The 24907-nt window shown below is 43.8% G+C and overlaps 5 protein-coding genes across 13 annotated transcripts in view; 3 read left to right on the forward strand and 2 right to left on the reverse strand.

Annotated features, from left to right (window-relative positions):
- The window catches only part of LOC120959887 (cytochrome b5 reductase 4), a 65407-nt gene extending 55227 nt beyond the window's left edge, over positions 1 to 10180 (reverse strand). The window contains exon 1 of the mRNA XM_040383616.2: positions 9973 to 10180. The gene's annotated coding sequence lies outside the window, so the exon portion shown is untranslated. The remainder of the gene's footprint in view (positions 1 to 9972) is intronic.
- Positions 862 to 8172, forward strand: LOC120959888 (fatty-acid amide hydrolase 2-A). Of its 4 annotated transcripts, none has more exons than XM_040383618.2 (6): positions 862 to 1070; positions 5940 to 6284; positions 6362 to 6581; positions 6654 to 6786; positions 6857 to 7116; positions 7325 to 8172. In XM_040383618.2, exons 2-6 carry the CDS (start codon positions 5967 to 5969, stop codon positions 8110 to 8112), a joined length of 1719 nt encoding a protein of 572 aa, XP_040239552.2. In that variant the 5' UTR covers positions 862 to 1070; positions 5940 to 5966; the 3' UTR covers positions 8113 to 8172. The 4 variants fall into 4 exon arrangements, with proteins under 4 accessions (XP_040239552.2, XP_040239551.2, XP_040239554.2 ...); XM_040383617.2 differs by having other exon boundaries at positions 863 to 1035; XM_040383620.2 differs by having other exon boundaries at positions 1064 to 1181.
- On the reverse strand, positions 8291 to 9959 carry LOC120959889 (sentrin-specific protease 8). Its single transcript, XM_040383623.2, has one exon. The coding sequence runs from the start codon at positions 9668 to 9670 to the stop codon at positions 9017 to 9019; it is 654 nt and encodes a 217-aa protein (XP_040239557.1). The 5' UTR covers positions 9671 to 9959; the 3' UTR covers positions 8291 to 9016.
- Positions 10181 to 12878: 2698 nt separating the features above from the next.
- LOC120959890 (uncharacterized) lies at positions 12879 to 14158 on the forward strand. Of its 3 annotated transcripts, XM_040383625.2 has the most exons (5): positions 12883 to 13189; positions 13264 to 13435; positions 13535 to 13669; positions 13771 to 13903; positions 13981 to 14158. In XM_040383625.2, the coding sequence occupies exons 2-5, from the start codon at positions 13339 to 13341 to the stop codon at positions 14045 to 14047; spliced, it is 432 nt and encodes a 143-aa protein (XP_040239559.1). In that variant the 5' UTR covers positions 12883 to 13189; positions 13264 to 13338; the 3' UTR covers positions 14048 to 14158. The 3 variants fall into 3 exon arrangements, with proteins under 3 accessions (XP_040239560.1, XP_040239559.1, XP_040239558.1); XM_040383626.2 differs by having other exon boundaries at positions 12879 to 13435; positions 13535 to 13645; XM_040383624.2 differs by having other exon boundaries at positions 12883 to 13435.
- A 1896-nt stretch (positions 14159 to 16054) lies between these two features.
- Positions 16055 to 23094, forward strand: LOC120959891 (synaptogyrin). 4 transcript variants are annotated; one of them, XM_040383627.2, is made up of 4 exons: positions 16055 to 16535; positions 18810 to 19044; positions 19345 to 19683; positions 19766 to 23094. In XM_040383627.2, exons 1-4 carry the CDS (start codon positions 16434 to 16436, stop codon positions 19789 to 19791), a joined length of 702 nt encoding a protein of 233 aa, XP_040239561.1. In that variant the 5' UTR covers positions 16055 to 16433; the 3' UTR covers positions 19792 to 23094. The 4 variants fall into 4 exon arrangements, with proteins under 4 accessions (XP_040239561.1, XP_040239562.1, XP_040239563.1 ...); XM_040383628.2 differs by having other exon boundaries at positions 19769 to 23094; XM_040383629.2 differs by having other exon boundaries at positions 16056 to 16535; positions 19345 to 19671.
- The last annotated feature ends 1813 nt before the right edge of the window (positions 23095 to 24907 follow it).

The following is a 24907-nucleotide window of genomic DNA, read 5'->3' on the forward strand; positions in this document are numbered from 1 at the left end:
AGCTCAATATATGGCGTATTACATCTCATCATTATGTTGCTGTCCTTTTCTTGCAATGTATTTCGATAAGTTTCATCTAATTATGACCTATATAGTCTTCCAACTTTCCGAGCAAAAATCTATATGAATGGTCGTGTGGTCAGATACGTGGGTATCAACACGAACGACCATTACTCAAATCTCACTTGCTTCAGTGCTGGTGGTTTCCGTTGGAGTTTAGTATTTAAACAACCGTATCGCCGTTCTAGTTCTAGCGATGCATAACCTTAATATATTCCGTTTAGGTTGAGAGCTTGAGTCGTTTAGAACCCGTTTAGTGGTCGTTTAGTGGATTTGTGGCACTTGGGAATGGATTGATTCAAGCTAAACATAGTTTAAACCACCAACACAACATCATGTCCACTTCTCATAATGTCGCTAAACGACCACTAAACGGAATCTGTGAACCAATGTGAACCATCATAAACTGAAGCAAATGAGATTTGAGTAATGGTCGATGATGTTGATACCCGCGTATCTGACCACACGACTATTCTTATAGATTTTTTCTTGAAAAGCTAGAAGGCTATATAGGTCATGATTAGATTAGCATTGCTTGAAAGGGGCAGCAATATAATGATGAGTTGTAATGCGCCATCTATTGAGCAAGACAGTGCCATATTACTATGGAGCTTTCGTTTGAAGTCATGGAGCACATACTAAACGATTGTTTATTATGGGAAAAATAATCTATAAAAAAATAGTAAAAAAACTGAAATAATAAAACTAGGAAAAATAAATTGCATCAATTTAAGCCGCACGAACCCTGCACCCTGTACCATTCTCGCGCGATTGCTGTCAGCTACGGTCGCCCTGCGCACGGCCATTTGACAGCCGCCGTTCGGCTCGCAAACAAAAGGCAAACGCAACTTGGCGCGGACGGTCGATCGTCACAAACAACCCGTACACAGTGAGCCCTAACCAGTGTAGCTTGAAACTCGCACCAGGTCCGGCCTGATAACGGCAAACAACAATAGTAGCCGTTTTGGGGTGAAGGTTAGTGTAGTGAACCAGCAGTGACTAGCAAAACGGTGACTAAATAGGGCATTAAGTGCGACCGAATGCGTCAGAGCGGCATATAATGTGGTTATCATCATCATCACCTTCATCATCATCATCATCATCATCATAATTCGCTCAAGGTTTGCATCTCTGGTGCGGTTTTTATAAATAGTTTATTGTTTTTGTTTTGGATGCGATTAAGCGATGGCCACGCACAAATTGTGTATTACAACAAAACGCTCGATAACATTCCAGAAACGATGGCAAGAAAGTAGTGGTCGATCGATTGCTCAAGAGCGCGCGCGGGCGTTAAATGCTTTGTGTGTGTGTGTGAAACGATTTCATAACTAAAACAAGGGGACACGGTGGGCACTGGTGTAACGACGACGAAGCCAGCTGGATGGACTCAAGCACTTGTCAGGTCCGCGTGTCGTCGGTGAACAGAACAGACACACAGTACAAACCGACAAGCAGCATACAGACACACACACGGCTGGTTAGTCATTACCCTTTTCGATGTCGTCACTGCACACATAATCGGGGCAGAGGCACCACAATTCGCCGTCAGCAAATTTCTGCCCGTAACAACCGGCACCGTGTTACGGTTGTGCGAAAAACCGGTTAAAACAATCATTCGACCGACCGGTGGGGTACACAGACACCACCCGTCCGTCACACGCCGCCAGCGGCGCCAGCGACATCGCCGAGATGCTTGAGTGAAGAGCGGCAGCAAGCTGTGCAAGAGCGAATCAGCTGCCTACACAACGACCGTGCGCGTTCCGCGGGGAGCTACTTGTTGCTTCTTCTTCTGACCCTCATACATAATTCGCACCCCCTCCCGCCTCCTCCTCCTCATCATGTGTCATGTGTGTTCGTGGACGAGATATTGCGAGCGACGCGTGGAACACCGGCCAGATTCAAAACCGCACAAACGAGCGCAACGAAGCTCTCGCCCAGAAGAGGGCGCAAAAAAGGCGGATCCACCGAAACGCCGACGATGATGACCTTGAGGTGCAGAAACCTTGAACCGGACTTGATAATTTATGCCAGCTGCTGCTGCTGGTGCTGTTGCTTCGATGAGATAGCCGCGTCGTGCCCCGTGGTGTCGACGTTTGAGAAGCATTAAAGCGCACCTCTCCCCACCACGGGCGGGCGACAAGAGAAGCCCTTGATAAAGGGTAGGGGGAGAGAATGAAGGCCAATGTTCAAGGTTTCGCACGCTGGTTTAGTGAGCGTTTTTCGATAGCATTCGATAAAAGCTCCTCCAGAACCGTTGGTGATGTAACCGGTCGCCGTTACGAACTGGAGAAGAGGACCGAGACGACCAAGAGACAGTGGGTAAAAGTGTGGGAGCTGTGGAAGCGAAGGAAAATGTATGAAACGGTAGAAGGCAACCGGGGGAGAGATTAGCCAATGTCCGAGTCGCCATGCGCCCTCGAGGTTATGGAATTAGATAAACAGGAAGTAGGTAGTCACGCAGCGTTTCAAACACAAACACAAAGCGCGGTCGTCGGGTTGGAATGGGCGAAGACACTGGCCCAGTTACTCTCTTATTAATACACAATCAATCGAACCGAGTGGTCGAACCGGTTTCGTACGAGGGTTCATATTTTCTTTGCATAATTCATTCATGCCACAAACCATTTGGGTTGATGAAAGGGTTGCTGCTACCAGTACTTCCCAGGTCCCACCCAACCCGCTAGAAAATATTGTCCCACATTGTTCGTGCTACGTCCACACCAGTCGATCGATGGAAGTGTAAGTGTGTCCCCCTTTGATACAGAGATAAACATGGCGTGTGCAAGCACCAGGCCGCCACCCACCGAGCAATGGCATATGAGCGATGGGCTGACTTGTTCTGCTTCCTAACCGAGCGGGCGATAAGCGAGAAATAGTCGCCTAGTGCTATCTGCTATCTAATAAAAACCAGCGAGTCTCGGTTTACTTATCGCGCGCTGCCATACGAATGCAACAACCGTGGCCGGCATTAGATGATGTGGACGTACTCTGATACATAGCGCGGTTTAGCGCTGTGTTAGACTATCGCACACTGTTGTGTGTCTTCTTACGCCGTCGAACAGTACGTGGGGGGAACCAGAAGCTTCTTCCAGCTGGCCGTGCAATTGAGCACGACAAGCTAAATGATTGCTCGTACAGGGAAACAAGTGGTTAATTATAGCGTCTTGCAGTTTTTTATTGAGCGATGATAGATTATGAATAGGTTGCGAGCTAGAAATGGGTAACAGAATTTCATAACGCTTCTTTGGGTAGCAGCAGATACAACTGATACATAAAGCTCTTTCCCATCGTACCGCTGATAAGTGGACCCAGTACCACGACAACAATCACCGCACCACATGGTGAAAGTGGTTGTTTCGCATGGGGATGCGGGGATAAGGGATCCCATTGCGCAATATAGCGAAGTAGAGAAGATGGATGGAATAAACCGCAAAAGTGCTGCGCCCTATTTTCTGCCCCTTACCCCTGTGAGATACACGAGTTGTTTGTTGCCGGCTTTGCAAAGTAAACGCACCTTTCTTCCACGTTGCTGAAACGAACGCGGTGACATCATTCGCGATAAATGCTGCTAAAGGGTGTTTCGTTTGAACTGTGGTCAGCGTAGGATGAGTGTATTTGTTGTTTTTTTTGTTATTGTTACAATTATAAGTGCGTTGTAATATCTGGATTTAACGAGATGATTGTTTGTGTGCATGGAGAGAGTATCTACAACATCTTTTGTAAATATTGCTTACACGGGTTTTCTGGGGTTCTTAGCAGTTGTGGGACACTTTATTGATTCTTATTTGCGGGAATTAAATCAACCTTTTTGGATAAATCCAATAGGAATTTCCAATGATCCTGGAATTTCCAATGACGCTGAATTTTCCAATGACCCTGAAATTTCCAGGAATTTCCAAAAAATGTACCATAGAGTACAATTCACCTCGCTTAAAAAAGAGTAAATAAAGAGTGAGAACCCCTCAAAACCCCTGTAATTCCATGATCCACAAACAAGCGTCTGAAGATCACTCGGAACCATACTCAAGTGATTATATAGAAGCATTGATTTAATTAAACATTTAGATGTGACTTCCTTGTGTTTCTCGAAAAGTTTTAAATGTAATCCAAAATTTATTTTTCGTGAGTGCAGTTAACCCTCGTTAATAGTCGTATAAGGATCAAATAATTTTGATAACCAAACGGTTAAAATGTTAAACATATATGAAAGTTATGGTTAAGACATGGTCGTTGGATTGTTCAAAGATCTTGCTTTAAAGACATTTTTGCATCTAAATGTGGGCAGAATTTTCGTCAGTTTTTTGCCTTTTTGCCCTTGTTTTCGTGTGACTCTTATGCTTGTAAATGTAAAAGAGCATTATACACAGTCTTCAATATTCCTATTTCCTTGATGTTGTAGTTGTTTCAATGTTTAAATAGGGTTTGAACCTATTTCGCCTCGGTCCCTATCGCCTCTGATAAGTTGTTTAGGTAACTTAAACCTTTCTATCACAGGTGCATCAGACTAGATCTGGTTAGCCAAATCTATCCTGAAGTTTTCTTGATGTGTATGCAATATGTAAAGGTCGTTGACCCGTCATGTAGTGTATACATTTGGACAAACAATAAGGTAACATTGGGTACACCATTAGCCTTTTTGATCATAAATGAACCATCAATGTTCCTAAAGTAATTACCGGTAATAGCAATTACCCAAATGGTGGCTGATGAGCAAATTAATAAATCATTATAATTAACGATGTCATCCGATAGAACTGTATCAGCAATCACTTGAGCTACTTTATATTTTGATGAGCAACAAGCAAAAGGACTAGAATTGATTGCAATATTTTACAAAATAATTAACGGTGCACGTTTATAAAATAATTCTTCCAAATTTGCACACTCAATTTGAAAGTATTCAGTATTCAGCATTCAAAATTCAAGAATTATTTGTGAAGCAGCTTTTGGAATTGATAGCTAGCATAAATGAAGAATTCTGAAAGGAAACAATATTCAGAAACACCCTGTTTACGGAGGAGCAATGTAGAAGATCATATGTTTCAAGTTGAAAGTGAATGGTTAAAAAGCAACCAGTGTAGTTCCACATTATGCACAGACATCGCCAAATGTGGAGATCATCAAAAAACTTGCATACATTCCCGTTAAATTGAATGCATATCGAAACGCACCACGCCGAAAGGGATGGTAACATGAGCAACACACTTTTCCACGCACACGGATGGAAGTCAGATTGTGCTCGTGTTGGTAGGACAGCCAGACAAAGGCAAAACTGGCATTCACACGCCAGCGACTGGGCGACTTTAGGGTCGAGACTCTTTATATTTACACTTTTCTTCCCCCATTTTACCCAACCACCGACACCAAGAAGTAGTATGTGTGTGATGGTGTATGGGAAGTTGATGTTCCGCTTTGACGATGCACGAACAGAGCGACGGTGGTATCGGTTTTGTGCCACTTTTCCAGTGGACAAACCGGGCGGTGGTACACACACTCTCTTTCCTCCTGCAGTTCGCAAACTGCCGATGCCGGCGGTTAATTGTGTCGTTGCAATCGCTTGGCTGCTATTATTAGCCCCCGCAAGAGACAGAGAGAGAGCAAGTGAATGTGACCGAAAGACATTCGGTCACAGTGTGGAAGGGCCAATCGGCTGCTTGAAGTGATTGTTTCGCTTCGGTTTGCGTTGGAAGACGTGCAGAGTGCAACTTGTTGCCTAAGAAATTATTCTTTTCGATTTATCTTTTCGTGAGTAAGAGATTCGTGAAGGTTTTACTACATTTAATCCATCGAGCATTCCCATTCCCTGTAGAGTTACTAAAAAGCTCAACACTTTACGTGCTTAACGTAACTTTGCTTCGTCTTTTTGACCCCCTTTTCAGCAACCCACGACGACGACCGACCCACCTATGAGAGGGGAGGCCGACAAGCTAAAGCACAAGGCCAAGAACTTCCTTCGCACGCTGGGCGCATGCGGAGCCGGTAGTGCAACGCCGAGCCACGCCAAAAGGATGGACGCGCAGACGAAGCAGAACCTGCTGGAGCGGCGCAAGGCACGCTCGCTGCTGAAAACGGTCATCAACGTGGGGCACAAGTTTCTCGTCCTGCTCGTCCGATGGTTGTCGCGCACGATCTACGGCGAGCACGGCAAGCGGATGCCACCGATCACCAACCTCATACTGATGGAGTCGGCCACCTCGCTCGCGACCAAAATTCGCACACGCAAGGTAATGCGAGGGTTTAAGCGAAGCTTCGCCACAAAGTGCCCTTTGAGACTAATTACCTTTTAACCTCTCCACCGCAGCTTACAAGCGTGGAAGTAACGCAAGCCTTCATTGACCGGTGCCGGGAGGTGAACCCGCTGCTCAACTGTGTCGTGGACGAGCGGTTCGAGGCGGCCCTGAAGGATGCCGAGCGGGCCGACAAGCTGATCGCTTCCGGCACGATGACCGTCGAGCAGCTGGAGCGCGAAAAACCGTTCCTCGGCGTACCGATCTCGACCAAGGACTGCATACGGGTGGAAGGTACGGGAAGGCACCACACAGGAGTGTGTCGCAGTGTCGCAGGGAAATTAACTCTCTCCCATTTTGCCACAGGTCTGCTGCACACGTCCGGCATCTGGAACCGGCGGAACATACGCGGCGACAAGGACGCGCGGGCAATGGAGCTGATGCGGCGTGCCGGTGCCATACCCTTTGCTCTCACGAACGTGTCCGAGTGTTGCATGTGGTGCGTAGCGGGTTTCAAAAACATTGCCTTATGACTTCTTTAACTTCGGCTTTGTTTTTTCTTGCGACAGGTGGGAAAGCGTCAACACCATTCACGGCCGCTCGCGAAACCCTTACGATGCGAATCGTATCGTCGGTGGATCGAGCGGTGGCGAGGGATGCATACAGGCGGCGGCCGCTTCTCCGTTCGGGCTCGGGTCCGACATCGGTGGTTCGATACGCATGCCCGCCTTCTTCAACGGCATCTTTGGCCATAAGCCGACCAAGTTTGTCGTCTCGAACGAGGGCCAGTACCCGGTGGCGCTGTCGGAGGAGCAAAACTCATTCCTAGGTACGATAAGATATATTACATTGCCCGTTTTTTATTAGCCGACCCCAAAGCATCAAAGGTCGTTCACAGAGTCCGCTGCGTTGGTGCTGAAGTGCACTCAGCTGTAGGTTTAACGACACTATATCGGTGTAAAGATATGGAGGGGCGATTCAATCACGACGGAATGACGATGCGTAAATTGGCAATTTCCCTTCCCTTTCTTTCCCAGGCATCGGTCCAATGTGTCGCTACGCAACCGATTTGAAGCCGATGCTGCGCATCATTGCGGACGAGAACGCACCGAAGCTGCGCCTGGACGAGCCGGTCGATCTGAAGCAGGTGAAGTTCTTCTACCAAATCAACGACGGTGGCGCCCACCTGGTCTCGCCCGTCGATCTGGACATACGGGACGCAATGGAGAAGGTGATGGCACACTTCCGCGCGACGGTCAAGGCGGAGGTGAAGAAGGTGTACCTGGACAAGCTGCGCAAGTCGGCCCCGATGTGGCTGGCGAACATGAAAACCCCGTCCAAGGTGGGCTTCGACTCGCAGCTCGCCAATCTCGAGGGCGCCATCAATCCCTGGCTCGAGCTGGCCAAGTGGCCGCTGCGCATGTCGAACCACACGCTGATCGGCATACTGACCGCGCTGACCGAGCGGGGAGGGGTCAAGTACGGCTCGGCCGAGTACCACCACTACGTGCAGCAGAAGCAGGAGCTGGTGAGCGAGTTCCGCGACATGCTCGGCGAGAATGGGGTGTTTATCTATCCGACCCACCCGACGGTAGCGCCGTACCACAACGAGCCGCTGATCCGGGCGCTTAACTTTAGCTACACCGCCATCATTAACGTGCTGGGGCTGCCGGCCACGGCCGTACCGCTCGGGCTGGGCCGCGAGGGGCTGCCGGTGGGGCTGCAGGTGGTGGCGGGCGTCAACCAGGACCGGCTGTGTTTGGCGGTCGCCTGCGAACTGGAACGTGCCTTCGGCGGGTGGGTAGCGCCGGAGGTGAAAGCGTAGACTGTGTATTTCTTTACATACTTAAGGAAATCTATTGCAATTTAAACATACAAAACAAAACAACACGGGACTGGATGTGCAAGGCCCGCAAGCACGACGACACGGCACACGTGCGCGCGGGTGCTGCCGACCTGGTTTTGCTTGCTCGAGCAAACAAAACACGTTGGTTGTTCCAATTAAAACGAACAAGAATTTAAGAAGGGTACAGAGACAGTGCGTTATTTTCGGGCAGAGGGACGTGATTTTGTCTGTTTTTTGGATTGATCTATACCGCAACGAGATGTTTTATTGTATGGGATGAAAATAAATTCTACAAATTGAAAAAAAAAGCATTCACCTATTGGGTGCACCATGGTGTGGTTGTATATTTTGCAAAGAAAATTATAATATTTATATTATTTTTTAGAGTGAAGAAACTCAAAAGCATACATAATAAAGCAGCATCGTTCATAAAACATTTTACAAAACAGAGAGCATGTTGGAAAAATATTTGGATTTTTTATATATTTCTTTATTGTAGAAAACTATACGGGCGCTATAGTAAACGCTTTGCGCCACGCTATGCAGCAGATCAGTGGTTGAAATAAATAATTTAAATACTAATACGCTACGCTTGAATCGGGAACAAATTTTTAAAATTAAAATGTGCTTTTCAAACACGCTTCCCCTTTACTGGTTTTTGAGGTTAAAGGCAGAACAAAAACGCATCGTGCAAGATCGTGCACATAAAAAACCCCTAACACGCTACAGCCAAACGTTGTGCAATGGAAAACGAAACGGGCGCTCGGAAACGGCCAACCAATCGCGCTCTTAAATCTCTTTCAGCCTTCAACACGAGAAGAAACAGCCATTTTACTGCACCGGTAACATCATGTGACCGATTGGCGGAAATGCCGACTTTCGGTTACTTAATTCTGCCGCCCAGCGCTAAAATGATGCCGAGCAGCTCCTCCCGCTTCGACCGTATCACATCGTACCGGGCACTGCGGACGCCCTCGATCCGGCCGCTCTTGCGTATCTGCTGCGCGACCGCATCGACCGTGCACAGCACGTGCACGCCGCAGTCGTACCCGTTGCTCTGCTGCAAACAGTCGCCGGTGCGTAGCAGCGCGTCCGGGCAGTGCAGGGCGCGCTTCAGCACCGCCACCAGCTGGCGCGCGTACTCCGCGTTCGCGTTGCGCGACGAGTCAAAGTGGTAGAACGCTTGCTCCGGGCGGGAAAACACCAGCAAACTCCAGTGGGAACCGCCGGCCCGGTCCGCCGCCTGGTTGTCGTTCAGCGCGAAAAACACAAACGTTCGCTGGTGGGCCCGCAGCGGCTCGAGAAATATGCCCACCTCGTCCTGCGCCACCATCCGGATGCACTGGGTCACCTCCGGGCTGACGAACAGCAGGTCGTGCTCGTTCTCAAAGATGTGCTTCTCCAGGTACTCGAAGTAGAAGGAGATGATCTGATCGTTCAGCCAGTACGGGCCCTTGAGCAGATCAACGTCCGACAGGCGCAGGCAGGACTCGTGGTAGCTGAGCGCCACTTCGTCGTGCCGGTGGTGGGAAGACATCTCTGTGTCGGCGTCGGGGTAAATAGAGAAGGAGCGAGCGAGTATCTGTCTCTATTCCACAGCCTACAGGCACAGGTAACGGTAGCAGGTCCCGGCAGGAAGCAGAAGCCCGTTTGGCCACACAATTTGTTACGAATATGGTGCGAAATTTTTCTTCACCTCCTGACACTTGGCGGTGTTCCAAAACAGATCAAAACAAACACCCCACGCGACGATGTCATAACAATCGGCACAGTGCGCGTGACAGTTCGCATCGGCAGGGAGGAAAAATATTTTTACGTAAAATTGTGCAAAACACTTACCCCGTTTTTACTGAGGGAAACTTTCGATAATTGATAACGCTAAACACTACGTTGTACACACACGAATATTTCACTCGTGCTACACGTTAGCAAACGCACGCAATGCACATGAGTACGCGAAAAGAGCGCGTAGAAAACGGATAAGAATTGCGAATGTGTTTTCATCAAATCAATGCCCGTGCTGTTTTGAACAGTGTGCACCGCGAGGGACACACGAAATGACAGGTAAGGCGGGTTTGTTTTTAACGAATGTTTGAATAGTGTATTTTTAACGAAGAATTTTAAATTAATACTAAACCACTGAATAAAAAAAGAGTGGTGCAAACAACACACTCATAAGCCCCTATTTTAATATATTTGTGGTAAAAGCTATTCGTTAAATATTTGAAATTATTTGAATTTTCTAAAACGGTTGAATGGCACGTGGAAGATTATTTGATGTAACTGGGTTTTTCTGATATCTCCATCCAATTTTCATGTACAGTGGAGCGCCGTTTATCCAGGTACCTTTTATCCGGCTGTCCGTTTATCCGTGCTGTTGAGAAATGACAGTTCAATACAATGGTGACATTTCGTTATGAGGAGGATATTTGAAAAAGCGGTTAAAAGAGCATATTGTCAAAACAAAAGACCCGATAATTCAAGGCAAATTTCAAATATTCTTGTGGAAAAAGCATGAAGTTAATAAAAACTGGGTTATTTTTATCAAAAAATAAGATAATTTTCCAAAAATTAATCAGGAATTGGTGATAAAATATATCATTTGACTCATTATCCGTGTTATTCGCTTATCCGTGCGAGGTCAAGTCCCGAGAAGCCCGGATAAACGGCGCTCCACTGTACTATATTTTTTTGTGTGACATTCAATTAGTTTTGAGTATTAATACGGCTAGCTAATGAAGTTACTTATATTAATGTAAATTCACAGGCATTTATCGTAGACAATATTATCCTTTATTTTATTTATTTATTTTTCAAAATAATTTGTACCTAAATACAGCGCTAACGCTATGTCTGATTAACAAATTTATTTTTTTACTAAGTATTATTCTAGAAATATGTTTTCATTTTTAACACTAGGGATTCTGCAAATGGTCTGAATATTTTTATAAATGAATGTGCCTTTTCGGATATCAAACATCCTCGTTCTGAAATAATAATAGACTTGAGGATTCACTGTAGCAAAGGAAAATAAAACATCTTCCTAATCATACGTTCTCTTACGAATCCTTCTTGGCCATGTTCGAGAGGAGAATATTCATAATGATTTATTGCGCTATATGCGTTGGAAGACTATGGAGGAGCCGATACAACGACGAGCTGTGCTACGATCTTATAGCTCGTTTGTACTATACCAATGACCCTCTGTGCTATTAAGCTATTAAATTACAAAAATGTTTAATAGCTGTTTTAGAATCCATGACATGACATTTAGATCCATTAAGTTACCAGAATAAATCAGAACTCTGAGAAACGTCTTTCACAGCATAGCATACTTTCATGTATAAGAATAACTATTGAATATATGCCATTGAAATCAGATACAATAGAAAGAACAAATATTTAGATTTTAAAAAAATACAAGGACAAATATGGCAGGTTCTTGTTTGTCTTGTTATATGATATCTTCATGCTTTAACGTAGAGTCTACTACTCATAATACTTTCCCATCTGTTAGTATTACCCGAAGTAGAGCATTAGTTGCGTAAGCATTTACAACACTTGCGTTTCACTAGCAGTGAGTGAAAGAGGTCATCGCTATTTCAATCAGTAAACCACTTCCGATAGGTAGCGTCCTCCAGATGGCTGCTCCTAGTATTGTTTAAATTTACGCACAAATCAAATCGGCTTTCCATCTATGCGATTAGCAGCACCTCTATCTCTCGCTCTCCTAGTACACGCATGATCCTTAACCTAAATCTATCAGATGGCGATCGGCGAAGTAGCTTATGTGCGCTTTTTTTTAAATCATCCCATATTTTGATGTTTGTCTTATGATCAGTTGTTTTGGGACTTCATTCTAGACCGGTTATAACCGGTACACGAGCAGAAAGGGAATCAAGCCACTATCGTGCTGGTAGTGCAGTTTTTGCTTGATGTTTGCAAACCGCTCTAGACGAAAGGTTATCACGGCCACTCTGAAAGGGCGATGCGAACCATGAATTACGCGATGAACAGAAAGCATTACTATACGTGGCTAACCGTTCCATTGTGGTGTGTGAAGAGTTCTAAGCATAAAATTATAGTGCGACAGTAGTGCAATCGGTGATAAGACCTCGCACAAGCTTTATCACAAAGCCAATGTTGTTGATCGACACGTTTGCGGGTGGGGACCAATTTTAGGGAAGGAATGTGTTATTTTGCAGGGTTTTTTTTTCGAATTGTTTTCGCTAACCTGACCTCGGGGCTGCTCGTGCCGCCCATTGCACACGATTTGCACTAAATTAAAACCAGTGCGGACGTGAGAGTTCAGGGCGTGACCCTTTTGCCTCCATTTGCATTGTACTATGGAATCAACAAAACCTTTTTGCTTCTTCCTCCTGGTGTTCTGGAAGATGTTACGTCTAATGGCAATAGGGATGGAAGCCGATCCGACGAATGAGCAAACATTGCACAAATACACTGCTCCCACTCGAAACTGATAACAGCCCTATTGTATGTATGTATGTAATGTATTGTGATCTGTCCAGGGCGCGGATCCTCCGATCCATCCCTGTCTCGATCCATTCTGCACCCGGCAGGGGCTTCTTTCGATGATAACCTCCGCCCGTCCGACTACGGAACTCGGGAACCATCCGCATTGATAAGGGTGTCGGGTATTGCGCGTGTCGGTGTGTGTGCCCGGTGGCCCCCGATCTGTTTTGCTGTGGCTGTGTGCATCATCCGGATTCGATCATAAAAGCCGACCCGGACCAACAGAAACTTTCCAGTCGTTGCTCGTTCATCTATCGTTACGACCAGAGTCACATTTTGCCTCAGCGCATATGAAATCAGCTCCGAATCCGTGCAAGTAATTGCCTGCCTGCGTGTGTGTGTGTTTCAGTAGTCGTGCGCAAAGACATTGATGTCAATGTGTTGTGAACGCCAGTGTGTAGATGCCAGTGTGTGACTTCCCGTGACCCGAAAGACCTGCAGGGCTGCTTTCGACGCATCGTATCTGTGATTTAGGAGGCGGAAAAACAAGTGTCCATTCTGGGACCACGTGGTTTTGCGCTCGGTAGTTTGGGGTTTCCACATTTTCCGGACCTCCCAATAAGTGAACTGCTCCTGCTTGTGATTTTTACTCTACAGTGATAAAGAGTGCCCCGTACTTCGTTCATCGTTTCCGAGCCCTGAACTCGTCTACCCGTGGCGTCCGGGAACTGAATGGTTAGAGAGCAACGGTGTAGCGGAGGCAGTGTGAATTATTTCCAGCTTTTCAGCTCGTTCAGTTTGGTGACCACATTGTTCGACCTTTACGAAGGTACGTGATCTCAAACCTGCGTGCGATCGTGAGCGATCCTCGAAGCTTGATTAGGATGACGATTCAATGGTGCCCATGTACGACTCTCCTTCTCCTTAGATTGCAGCAGTATGGCCTGTCTTCCTCAGTCAGCGTTCGCCGTGCACAAGATCCGGCAGGCACAGAACGAGAAAGATCTCACCGTTGCACGCATGACAGGTGACAAGCAAGGTCCGAGATATTTGAACAAGAATAGTAAGTCCCATCTCCTCCGAGATGACTCACTGCCCACTGTGATCTACCATGATCGTAGCGCACAAATCGCTTTACCTCTCCGCTTTCGCTCCACTCCGCAGCTCTCGATCTGACGCCGGTCAAGTATAATGGCAAGCTGATGAACAGCATCTGGGGTCTGTACAATCGCTACTCGCCCCATAACTTCAAGAAGAACAATGGATCGTTCGGTGGTTTCTTTGGCATGCAACAGCCGTGAGTATTCTTGCGATGTGTTTGTGTTGGCCTGGTTTACTAAAATGATTTTTGCATGCCTGTTTCCTTTCCGGTAGATTTGCTGTTGCATGCTCTCCGATGGAGAAAGAACTACCGGTACCCAATCCAGCCGACCAGAATTAGATTGGATTATGATATGTAGCCGATTCTCGCTGTTTTCTAGACTAATAGTGTGTAGAATCCTAAATGTGATTTAGATTGGAAATAATAAAAGATTTATTCTTTAATTTTTAATCCTGAAGTCTTCACTGTTACTGTCGGAGTATTTGTTTGAAAGGGGTTGTACCATCGCCAAAAATGATTCCACACTTGAGATTTGCGGTTCAGTCTGCCCATAACAACAATTCGCAAGTATTTTGATTACAGATTTCGAGCTAAAATAAGAAAAGAACGGTTGATCTTCGACCTCGACGTTCAAGGACATCGGACCATAAGTAAAGCTAGCTCTACTGATAATGAGAGTATGTAGCGTGACACAACAATAGAGGTACTGCAAATAAAATGTTTTGCAGCTAGAAGACTCATGCTCGGATACGTTGCTCTTTTTGTTGCAGGTCGTTAGCGTATCTTTTGGACTTTGGATTTTGCATGACATGTATAAAATGCATAAATGTTCCAAAAAGTTTTTGGAATTTTTTTGGAACATTTCTAACATGTTATAGTAACGTATTTTATTTTTAATTCTTTAAATGATTTAAATACTAACGCAAAATAATATGGAAATCATTCTTCAAATGAACGTTAAACATTTTTCCCTCAATTGAAATGGTAAAGTGTTACTTTAAAAGTATAGACAGCATGTTTTGGAACGCCTAAATACAGGCAAAATCTAACTTGAAAGAAACGGAATGCTTTGAGAAGGGCATAGCCAAGATCTTCTTATATTTTATATTTTGTGCGAAACGGTATTTTCTCCTCTGTTGGTTCAAACTTATGTTTGAAGGTCCTAACTCAACCAACCATTTTGCAGTCTTTCCCCGAAGTACCCCAATTATGCGTTCTGGAGACATTCTCTTTTCCAGGACATTCCAGTACGTCGAACATCATATTTTTCAGCCAAAAACTAATTGTTGGCTATAGTTATTTTTGATTAAATTTTCAACTATATGCTCTAAATTAAATATCTGATGCAATTCGTGTTTAAAATACGGTTGGCTCTACCTTTTCAGTGATTTCAAAATATAAGAAAAAACACCAATTTATTTTGCATTCGACAATTGTTGGAGGAAATTGTACCGATTTGACAAATAAGCTGTCAAAATTAAAAACTTGCCTAACTTGAATTCGCGTAACTTAAGTGTCACGTAACTCAGGGAAAGACTGTATAGCGATATTGAATCTATTCATTTACAAAATCACAAAGAATAACACTAAAATAACTAAAAATAAAGTATCAAAAAATGAAAGTTCACGTAGAATTTGAACTTTGAGTTCGAAGGAGGAATAGAAAAGAATATTATAAAGCGGGTTATTGCTCCATTTCTCTGCACAGCGCCATCTTGTAGACAATAGCTTTAGTAAGAGCTAGTTTATCGCAATATACTAGCAATTTATGCTATAAACTTAAAATTACACGCCAAAATTAGTGAAGAAATCGTTAAAATTAGCTGAGTATTTTCGAAATTGCCTTTTATTGTTGTTACTTTTTAATTCATTTTCATTTAGAATATTTACCTACATTTTCAACTTTAATTGCAAACAACGTTTTGATTGTATTTGTGGGATGTCGTTTACATCCGCCCGTCGCAAGTGAGTTCTGCTTGATTGATCTTCTCACTGCTGAGGGTGAAAACAAAACTCACTATCATCTCACTGCGAGCGATACGCCAATAAGGGTGAGGGTGGAAAATTATCATAACGCACCACACACACACACACCCACTCCTACACACCAATAGAGAGGGAGAGAGAATGAACTAGCATTTATAGTGTTCGCAGGCGCGCGCTCGCGTGTGTGTGTGCGTGGTGTGTAGCGGGTGGAAAGAGATACAACGATGCAATAGGGGTTGGAAAACGTCGCTAACACACCAACACCCGCGAGCGTGCAGGGAGAACACTTGCGCTGAGAACGGCCGTGGCTGAATCTCCCGGGAGGGTGTGTGCGAGAGCGCACAGCTACGGATATGGTAGAAAATTCTGAGCAGGAGCACCGTGGGTAACCGTTTTTTCCAAACTCCCGTCCCGATGTAGGGGGTGGATTTGCCAGTTTCGATTTGCTTCTAGGTGAACGAACACCAGCACAGTATAGTCGGTGCGAGTGTTACGCGTGGTTTCTGCTCTGGCTCTGTTTGGTGGTGGTGATAAAGTAAGATTAGTAAACGGCACACTCGCACGGTTTGTGGCATTGTTTGATTGCACATTACCTGCAGCGGTGTGACACGTTTGTTGTGCTGATAGTGCCGTGTGTGGGGGTTGGTCGTTGGTGGCTCGTGCTAGTGCAGTGAAGTGTGCAAATTAGAGCTCAAGTTTGAACCACAGAAACGACCCAAACGAAGCAAATCGTTCCAAGATGGATATCGGAGGAGCATATGGTGGTGGTAAAGCCGGAGGTGCATTCGATCCGATTGCATTCGTACAGCGCCCGACGGTTATATTGCGTGCCGTTTGCTGGGTTAGTATTCTTGCAGGCGAACAGTGGAAATGTATTCCGTTTCCGACCAAGAAGGACACCCTCTTGAAGAAGTATCTCCAGTGTGTGCTTGTGTGTGTGTGTGTATGTGTATTGATGAAAAATTCGTTCCATTCTTTTTTGTTCCCCTCCTCGGTCCTCGGTTGGGTGTAGGACATTAGCGACCTTTTCCCTACGGTTGGGTATGGGACGAAAATCGATTTTCCTGGTAGTGGCTTTCGGTGGCTCCGTGCTGGTTTCTCTCACGCGTGTTTTGCGTTCACGCCTGCTCATTCTCAGACGGTTGGCCGTCTCTCACCGCGGAGGCCGACTCTCCCACGAAATCGGGATCGACACGAATTTCTTGTGTGTGTACGTTTACCATCAAACTGCAGCGATGGAGAATGGCATTCCCAGTTTCCCAGCATAATACGCATCGGGGAGGAATCACGTTTTGGAAGGGAAATGAAAAGACATAAGATTAATTATAACCTCCACTCAATCGATCGCCGATGGTGAACTTCTTTTCAATCAGAATTATTATAATATTCAGTTATTTGCTTCACTCCATGCTGTGCTGTTGCTGCTGTAGAGCGCACTGACATCATGCTGTCCTTTAGGCAGGCCGGAGTTGTCGTGATTAATTACCATTAATCGAGCATTAAACTCTCATCCTTGCAGTGCGTTCTTCGCTCGTGCCCACGTTTACATAACATTTCATTTCACAGGCCCACCACACCAAAACCTGTCCTATTTCCATACACATCGGCACATTCGAACATCCAGCGCTTGCACGAATGGTTCTCTGCTGCGGCTGACAGTAATGCTGTCGCTCTTTGAAAGCCGTTCCTTTTGTTGTTGTTGTTATCGCGGGAGAAGCCTTGAGCGCTGTGACATAATAATGTGGCCAAGCACGGGTGTCAATGGCGCGAGTCTCACAGCTCACCGCAGAGCATTTCAACTGGTGTAAAGAGGAGAAAACAACGTTACACACGCACACATGAAAATAGAGCAAAAAGAAGTAGAAGTAAAAAAAGCGGAACCATTCGCGTGGAAAGCTCTTCTTGGAATGTTTGAAGAATTTCCCGAAGTTGTTCGCACTTCCTTCACTCCCTTGCCTTTCGCAGAGTTCGCCTCCCGCATCATGTGATTGTGCTGATGCCCTTCTTCAATGCTCTGAGCTGAGGGATGATGGTGGGGATGGGAAAGCGAAACGGTTAGAATTCGATTCGAGGTCTGCTGTGTGGTCTATGTGGACAGGGCATACCAGCGTTGCCTCGCGTACCCCAGCCCAGCGCGTTGATGAGAGGATGCGTGAGATGCTAGTATTACTGCCAACTGCTGCATGCACGAGCCACATTCATCTTGGCTCCGTTGGCATTCGACTGTCCTCTTCACCACCCCTCGCCACCGGCATGGAGGTTGATGGGAGTTTTATTGATTTGGGATGAGGGTTTTTTTTTTTTGTTGTTGCGTGGTTTGGTTCCTGTGCGTATTGGGGCCGAGACACCAATTCGTGGTACGAGAAGATCGTGCTAAAAGTGACGGGTCCATTATTAACATTCAGCATCTTGTCACGTCACCCAGCAGCATGTGACTGGCTGTAAGGCAATACTAGTTTTGGAGTGGATTTAAGATGGAATGCTTGTATATAAGAGAGCTTAATAATAGTGTTACACTCCTTCATTTTAATGTGCTCTGAGTTATGAAAAGATAATAGAGGTAAACTCATGTATTTCTTACATACGAAGCAATCAATTCCTTTGGTTTCAAACCTCGATTCACTGTAGGGAAGCGGTCAGCAGCGAAGATAATCTAAGTTTAATTATTCAACCACAGGCTCAGAAGCTTATCCCAAGCACCCCAACACCCTTCAAATGGGGATCGAATGGTGATAAAATAACTTTAAAAGCTTCGAACACTTCCCAGCTTCCATGTCTCTGTCCCATCCATCCATCCACTGCCATCAAAAAAGGGTCGAACTTCGTCTCGTCGAACCTACGGAGCTAAGCTAACGAGCGGATAGAGAAAATATCGATTCGAAAGTGTCATCAGGATTCATCTCCCACTTAGCTTAAGTGCTGGTTCGGTTCACCTGACCCGCAAAAAAAGCTTACCACCTAAGAACGTGCACACTGTTTTCACATTTTGTTGTTTTTGTTCACTCAACAAATATTCCATTTCCTTCATTACACCGAACGCTCTCATTAACACACTTGATGCATTTTTGGTACGGCGACAACGACGACGACCGACCGACGGGTCTCCCTCTTTCAGCTGTTTGCCATCATCGTGTTCGGCTGCATATCGTCCGAGGGATGGCGGGAGGAGGCGAACGGCAAGGAGTATTGCATAATTAATCGCGACGGCAACGCTTGCAACTATGCGGTCGGTATCGGTGTGATCGCCTTCCTTGCCGCGATGGGCTTCATCGCGGGCGAGTATCTGTTTGAGCAGATGTCGTCGGTCAAGACGAGAAAGCACTACGTGCTGGCCGATTTGGGCTTTTCCGGTAAGCAAAATTGTATTTTTAATGTTATTTTAGTAAGAACGTTTGACGATATATTAAAGCAGCTATAGATCTGCATTGATTGTACGCTTTGATGATGTCATCGTGATAGATTATATTACAGTATTAGTGCACGTCAGTGCGGATGAGTAAATAGAGCAATCGGGAAGACGCATGTCATTAGAGACAAGGTCGTTGACAGTTCGAATCTCAGCTGAAACGAGCGACCGTGTGTGTGTGTGTGTGTGTGTAGTATAGCAGCTTTTATTTCAATTTTCAATAATCATCTTTTCCCATCGGCAGCGTTCTGGTCATTCCTGTTCTTTATCGGTTTCTGCTACCTCACCAACCAGTGGGGCAAGGCGGACGATCCACCGAACGGCGAGGGTGTGAACAATGTGCAGGCTTCCATCGTCTTCTCGTTCTTCTCCATCTTCACCTGGGCCGGCTGTGCGTACTTTGCGTTCCTCCGCTTCAAGGCCGGCGTTGATCCGTCGTTCTCCTCGACGTACGAGTCTGATCCGAGCGCTGCCCAGCAGTACGCCGCCTATCCGGCCTCGAACGAGAACGATCAGTTCCAGGAGGCACCGTTCTCCGGTCAGCAGCAGCAGCAGCAGCAACAACAGCGAGGTATGTACACAGGTTGGTGTTATGGGCGGGCTACACATTGTACCACTTTATGTATCACTCATCCACAAAACTCTGTTGGTGTGTATCTTTTCAGCAGACTACTCGCAGCCCACGTACTAAGTAAGCTGATCTTGATGTTATTCCCTACGTAACCAGATGGCTTTACAGTGAAGAACAAATCCGATGGTTCGATTTGATTACTTTCGCAAAGAACAACTGTTGTTCCTTGTGGTGGATGGAGCTGACATTAAATTGTACCTATGTTTTACGATTCGATCGCTAGAACCACATATTTCCATGGACCATTACCGATTGGAAAGCGTAACTATGTTTTAGTTTGTTTTAAATTGGTTTCCCCAAAAAAATACTTCAAACTAGTCACATTGCAAATGCCACTTAACGAAACTAAGAACCAAAAGTTAATACTAATATACAAAGACATACTACAAATAGGATAGAGCACCTCTGAATCTAACGCGTTAATTTGGACATTTGGGAATGCCTGCCCCGATGGCTTAATAGTGGCAAACCGAAACCTTAGGCCACCTTCCAATGAAAGGTGCGGAATGGAATAAGGTGTAGAACAACTCAAAGTATATGTTACCAAAGAGTATTGGCATCACTGCAAAACACATACACACACACACTGCACACACATACAGTCATGTGGCGTGATACGTTTAATAGAACAAAATCTGGATCTAGATCATGTTTGTAGCTATTGTAGTCTGGATGTGTTTATCTCTTTGGCATTTCAACGTCGCTAGCGTCGCGTCAAACGTCTAGCATTGCCAATCGTGTGAGATCCGACATGACGACATGTTGATAACAGTTGGAACTAGTTGACTGCTGAAAGAATTTAAACAAACCAAAATGATTATTGTAGAACAAGAAAAACAAAAGACGATGTCTTTTCAACCCACTCGTTTCATAATCGCAACCACTAAGGAGATCGATAAGCCTTCCGAATGGAGCAAATACAGAAAGCCGATGTGGCGACCTAACTTTCGAGCGGCATTTAAGTAGTGAAAAGAAGATGTTCAACATTCGATTAGTGATGATGTACGCAACCAAGGATATAGATAATGCTTACCATCAAAGCAAATTTCGTTTAGCGGGCTACAGCTGGCAAATAACAATATTTATGGAAGTATATTATTAATCAAATTATTTATTTATTTATTTTATAGCTGTTGACGATCAATCGCAGAGGATCGCTCTCGTTCGATCTTTACACTCGTAGGATTCTATTTGGTGCGAAGAGGCGTACTATTTTTAGTTCACCTGCCATTACTAAAGATTTCAAGTCCTGCTCAGGCAAATACTCCCCATGTCGTATGATAATGAGATAAAACGAAGCATCAAAGGATCAAAGCTTGGCAAATAGAATCAGTCATATCGAATCTCAATCTCTTGCCCACCTTCATTGATTCGGTCAAGTACAATCGACAGTGCTTCGTAATGTTTGGTTACGATGGTTCAAACTGAAGCTGAATTCAGATACCAAGAAAGCTTAAATCAGGTTTTGAGAACAGGAAAACTGAAACGTAAAATGGAAACCTTTGTCGAGAGAATATTTAATACAAGCTGCAACGAGTGCGAAAAGTACCACAAAAACCATTAAATCCAATCATACTTTTTAAATGCTTAAAGTACCGAATGTGGTTAAATCTTATGAATGCTGTTTCATTACATAACACACAAAACACACACACACAAACACGATTCAAAAATACACTCACATAGTTGTAACGCAACAATCATAAATATTCAAACATAAAGCAAACCAAGTATGAAAACGATTGCAGGAGAAGAGCAATTTTGCGACTGGATTCGCAAAAACAACGTTCGAAAACAAAAACATTTGTAGTTTTGGATTGGTATCAAGGCGCTTCCTCTCCAGCAGCAGGGACCCATACCTGAACAGACAAAACACACCCTTACACGTACACACACGTTTTTTGGGAGAGAAAGTGGAACAATATCGATGCTCATTGGTCAAAAAGAAAGTAAATACACATTTACACATTCGTTGCTAAAGGAAATAATTATCGATAATAACAAAACAAAACAAAAAAATCTATACAAATGAAAACATAAATCGGATCTACACATAATAAAATACGAATGAAGTAGAAGAAAGACATGTGAAGAAAGAAAGAATGAAAGAAAGAAACTGTGTGTGTTCTGTAGCTGATATCTAAAGAAAACGTTACGAGGATATGATTAGAACAAATCGAAAACATAAGAAGAAGAGAAGGAAAAACAACGGAAACTAATACTTAGATCAACCAACAAGCAAACCAGTTTGAATGTAATAAGGAAAATACCATCACACATGATTAAACGCCCAAACTTATTTATTCCATCCTATTTTAATTAGCAGAACCGATTGACAGAGGCTGGAAAAGGGAAGTGGCAACGTTGGCTTATGTGCGGCTACATCGCCTACCTTAAGTTCTTTATTAACACGCAACCAAAGTAACGAATAAAACAAAAGAGAAGACAAAAAAACCAAAACAATGTTATAAATATACATCGTGCACTATTTATATATGAATACAAGTTTCACGAAAGCTGAAAGCTATAAGAGAAAATTTAGAGAAGAATGGTACTGTTAAATGAAACAAAAAAAGAATAAAGGGAGAAAATAGTAACACTACTTTGAACACCTAAACAGAAACATTGACAAATACACGTACGTTACCGTTGAACAGAGAGAAAGAACGAGAAAGGGGAGGGAAAGATGGTATAGAGAATGGAAAATATCCGATACACAAAACGTAAGAAAGAAAACAAATCGATATATTTACTTGCTGGTTGCATTGTAGTGAGCATTATTCGTTTACGTTGTTATAAAAGTGTGCGAAACCTATTGTAAATAGAAACAATAAGGAGAAGACGAAAAACAAAGCAAAACAAAAAAACAGTACAGCTAGTACGGGCGACAGGTAATTGGAACACAGCAAAGTACTGTATGCTAATGGCAAAAACAGCAAACAGAATATAAACGATATATTAACGCTGTAAACAATATTTCCTTTCTGCAGGCATAGATTGTGATAGTTTCCTTAATATAATAATTTTCAAGCTATAACTTAATTTAATTGTTTATTCAGAAAAGGAGCTTTTCAATACATAGTACCTAAACCTACTCTGTACGATGTTTTTTTGTTTTTATTTTATGCTTTATAAATAACCAATCAAACTAAAATAATTTAAATTACAAGCGCTTCTTCTAGTGATTAAGATGACTAACGCGTTTGTGTAATAACAGCAAACGAAGCATTAGTTACACGTTCCCGAACAACTAGATTCGTTTAATTTTCCAACTTCAATAGCAAAAGCAAAATAAAGGAAAGTATTGATGGAAATGTAAAGGATGTGGAATTTACGTTAATAAAAGTACTACGAAAAATAATACACATGTCCGGGTGCGAGAATGATTTGTCTCAGTGTATTGTGTCGTGTCTTGTGCACATTTTATGCTTATATTGATGTATATTTATTTTTACTCTTCTTTTTGGCTGCAGTCGAGGAAGTAAGACGATGCGGTGACATACATTAACTCCTACTGATTGATTCCTATTCGGACTGCCCCGCGTGTCGCCTGGAAGGAATAGGTAGAGGAAATTTGTGTGTTGACATCACAATCACTTAGGTCGTTGCTCCAAAACGAACATGAGTCATTATGGATTGCGCTGGAATTTGATATATTCAAGTAGCTTGAAAAAGTGTTCAAATTTGTCAAATTTTTGTCGCATACTTTTATCACCTGCTTAATAGTGTCAATTAACCATTTCATTTAATATTCAGATGACAGGACTGCTCCACAAAATTCAGGGATGATGATGGTAGTGTAGTAAGTTTGGTTTTAGATACGGTCGCCATGTAATCTGATGAGCGTACATACGGTACAACTGATCAACGCGTACCATCGCGGTAGGTCAGTTTTTACTGACATGAGCTGAGGAAGTAATAAAACTTCGTTCGAGCGGACGTTTCGACACATGATCGACCAGGCGATCATAGAAACCTTTAGGAGGTTTCCCTTACTGGAAACGTTGTAGTTTAGAGGCCTTGCCTTGGGTAGGGGGACATAACTAAACTCTTTAAATGAGAAGTCGATAGATGTTGGATGGGCATATTCCTATCCTGACAGTCCGAACGAATCTGCCTTGTCATGGTCGGAATTGGTTTTATTTATACTCAAGATATGTTATGGGTTTCGTTGATTTGGTTTTGGAATATGTTTTGTCCCAATTATATGTAATTGTTATTGGTAACAATTTATTAATTGAAATGGTGTGGGGTGTTTGTCGATGTGTGACTATGCTTCGGTTTTACTGTATTGCGAAAGAAGGTTTCAACTATTGTTGCTAAAGAATGGATGTTTTCGTCGCTAAGCTTATAACTTGCTATGCGTTCTCGGTTCACCTAGGTTGTTGCAGTAATGCCTGATTTGCTTATTATGCGTTTTTCGGGTGTTTTCAAGAAGTGTGTCACAATTGTTTTTATATGAACGGTGTGGCCTGAATTCTTCCGGTTGCTTTGTTATGGTATGATCTGATTTGCTGAGTTTGTTATAATGAATGTGTTGCAATAGTGTGGTTTGGCTTTCCGAAGTGTGTTACAATGAGTCTATAGCTGATAGTGTGTATTATAATAAGTTATGTATAGCAGATATGCTACAGTAGGTCTATCCTCTTACCCCGACATAGATTTGAGAAGGACGATAGTATCTTTCTAACAAGATCTAACAAGATTCTTCAAAATGCTACCATAGTTTTGAAAAATCAGTGCGAGAGTCTGGTTGTTACATTAAAAAGAATTCACCAGGCCATACTCTCACACAACGCTTTTTGAATATAGCATCAAGGGGATCTTTGTATCCATTACGTAGCTCGTCAAGATCCAAATACCTGTTCCATCGTATGCGCATCAACAGGTGGTTCCATGGAGCTACATTCCGAAACTATTAAAATGATGTAAATAAGTTTCGTTTGGTTTTCCTGAAGTAATACATAAAATTAATGATGTTAAATTAAATAATGAAAGAAACCACTTCAAAATCAGCAAAGTACAAGGGTTTTGTTCTATTCAACGATGATTAAAAATTAGTAAGCAAACATTCTGATCGTTTCATTTTGAAAAATAAGCCTTGTATGACTTGTATGGCATAATTTTTATATGCAAAACATTGAATAAAAATCTGACAAAAACTTTAGCTGCAAGT

This window comes from Anopheles coluzzii, chromosome 3 (genome assembly GCF_943734685.1).
Source record: "Anopheles coluzzii chromosome 3, AcolN3, whole genome shotgun sequence".
NCBI classification, from domain to species: domain Eukaryota; kingdom Metazoa; phylum Arthropoda; class Insecta; order Diptera; family Culicidae; genus Anopheles; species Anopheles coluzzii.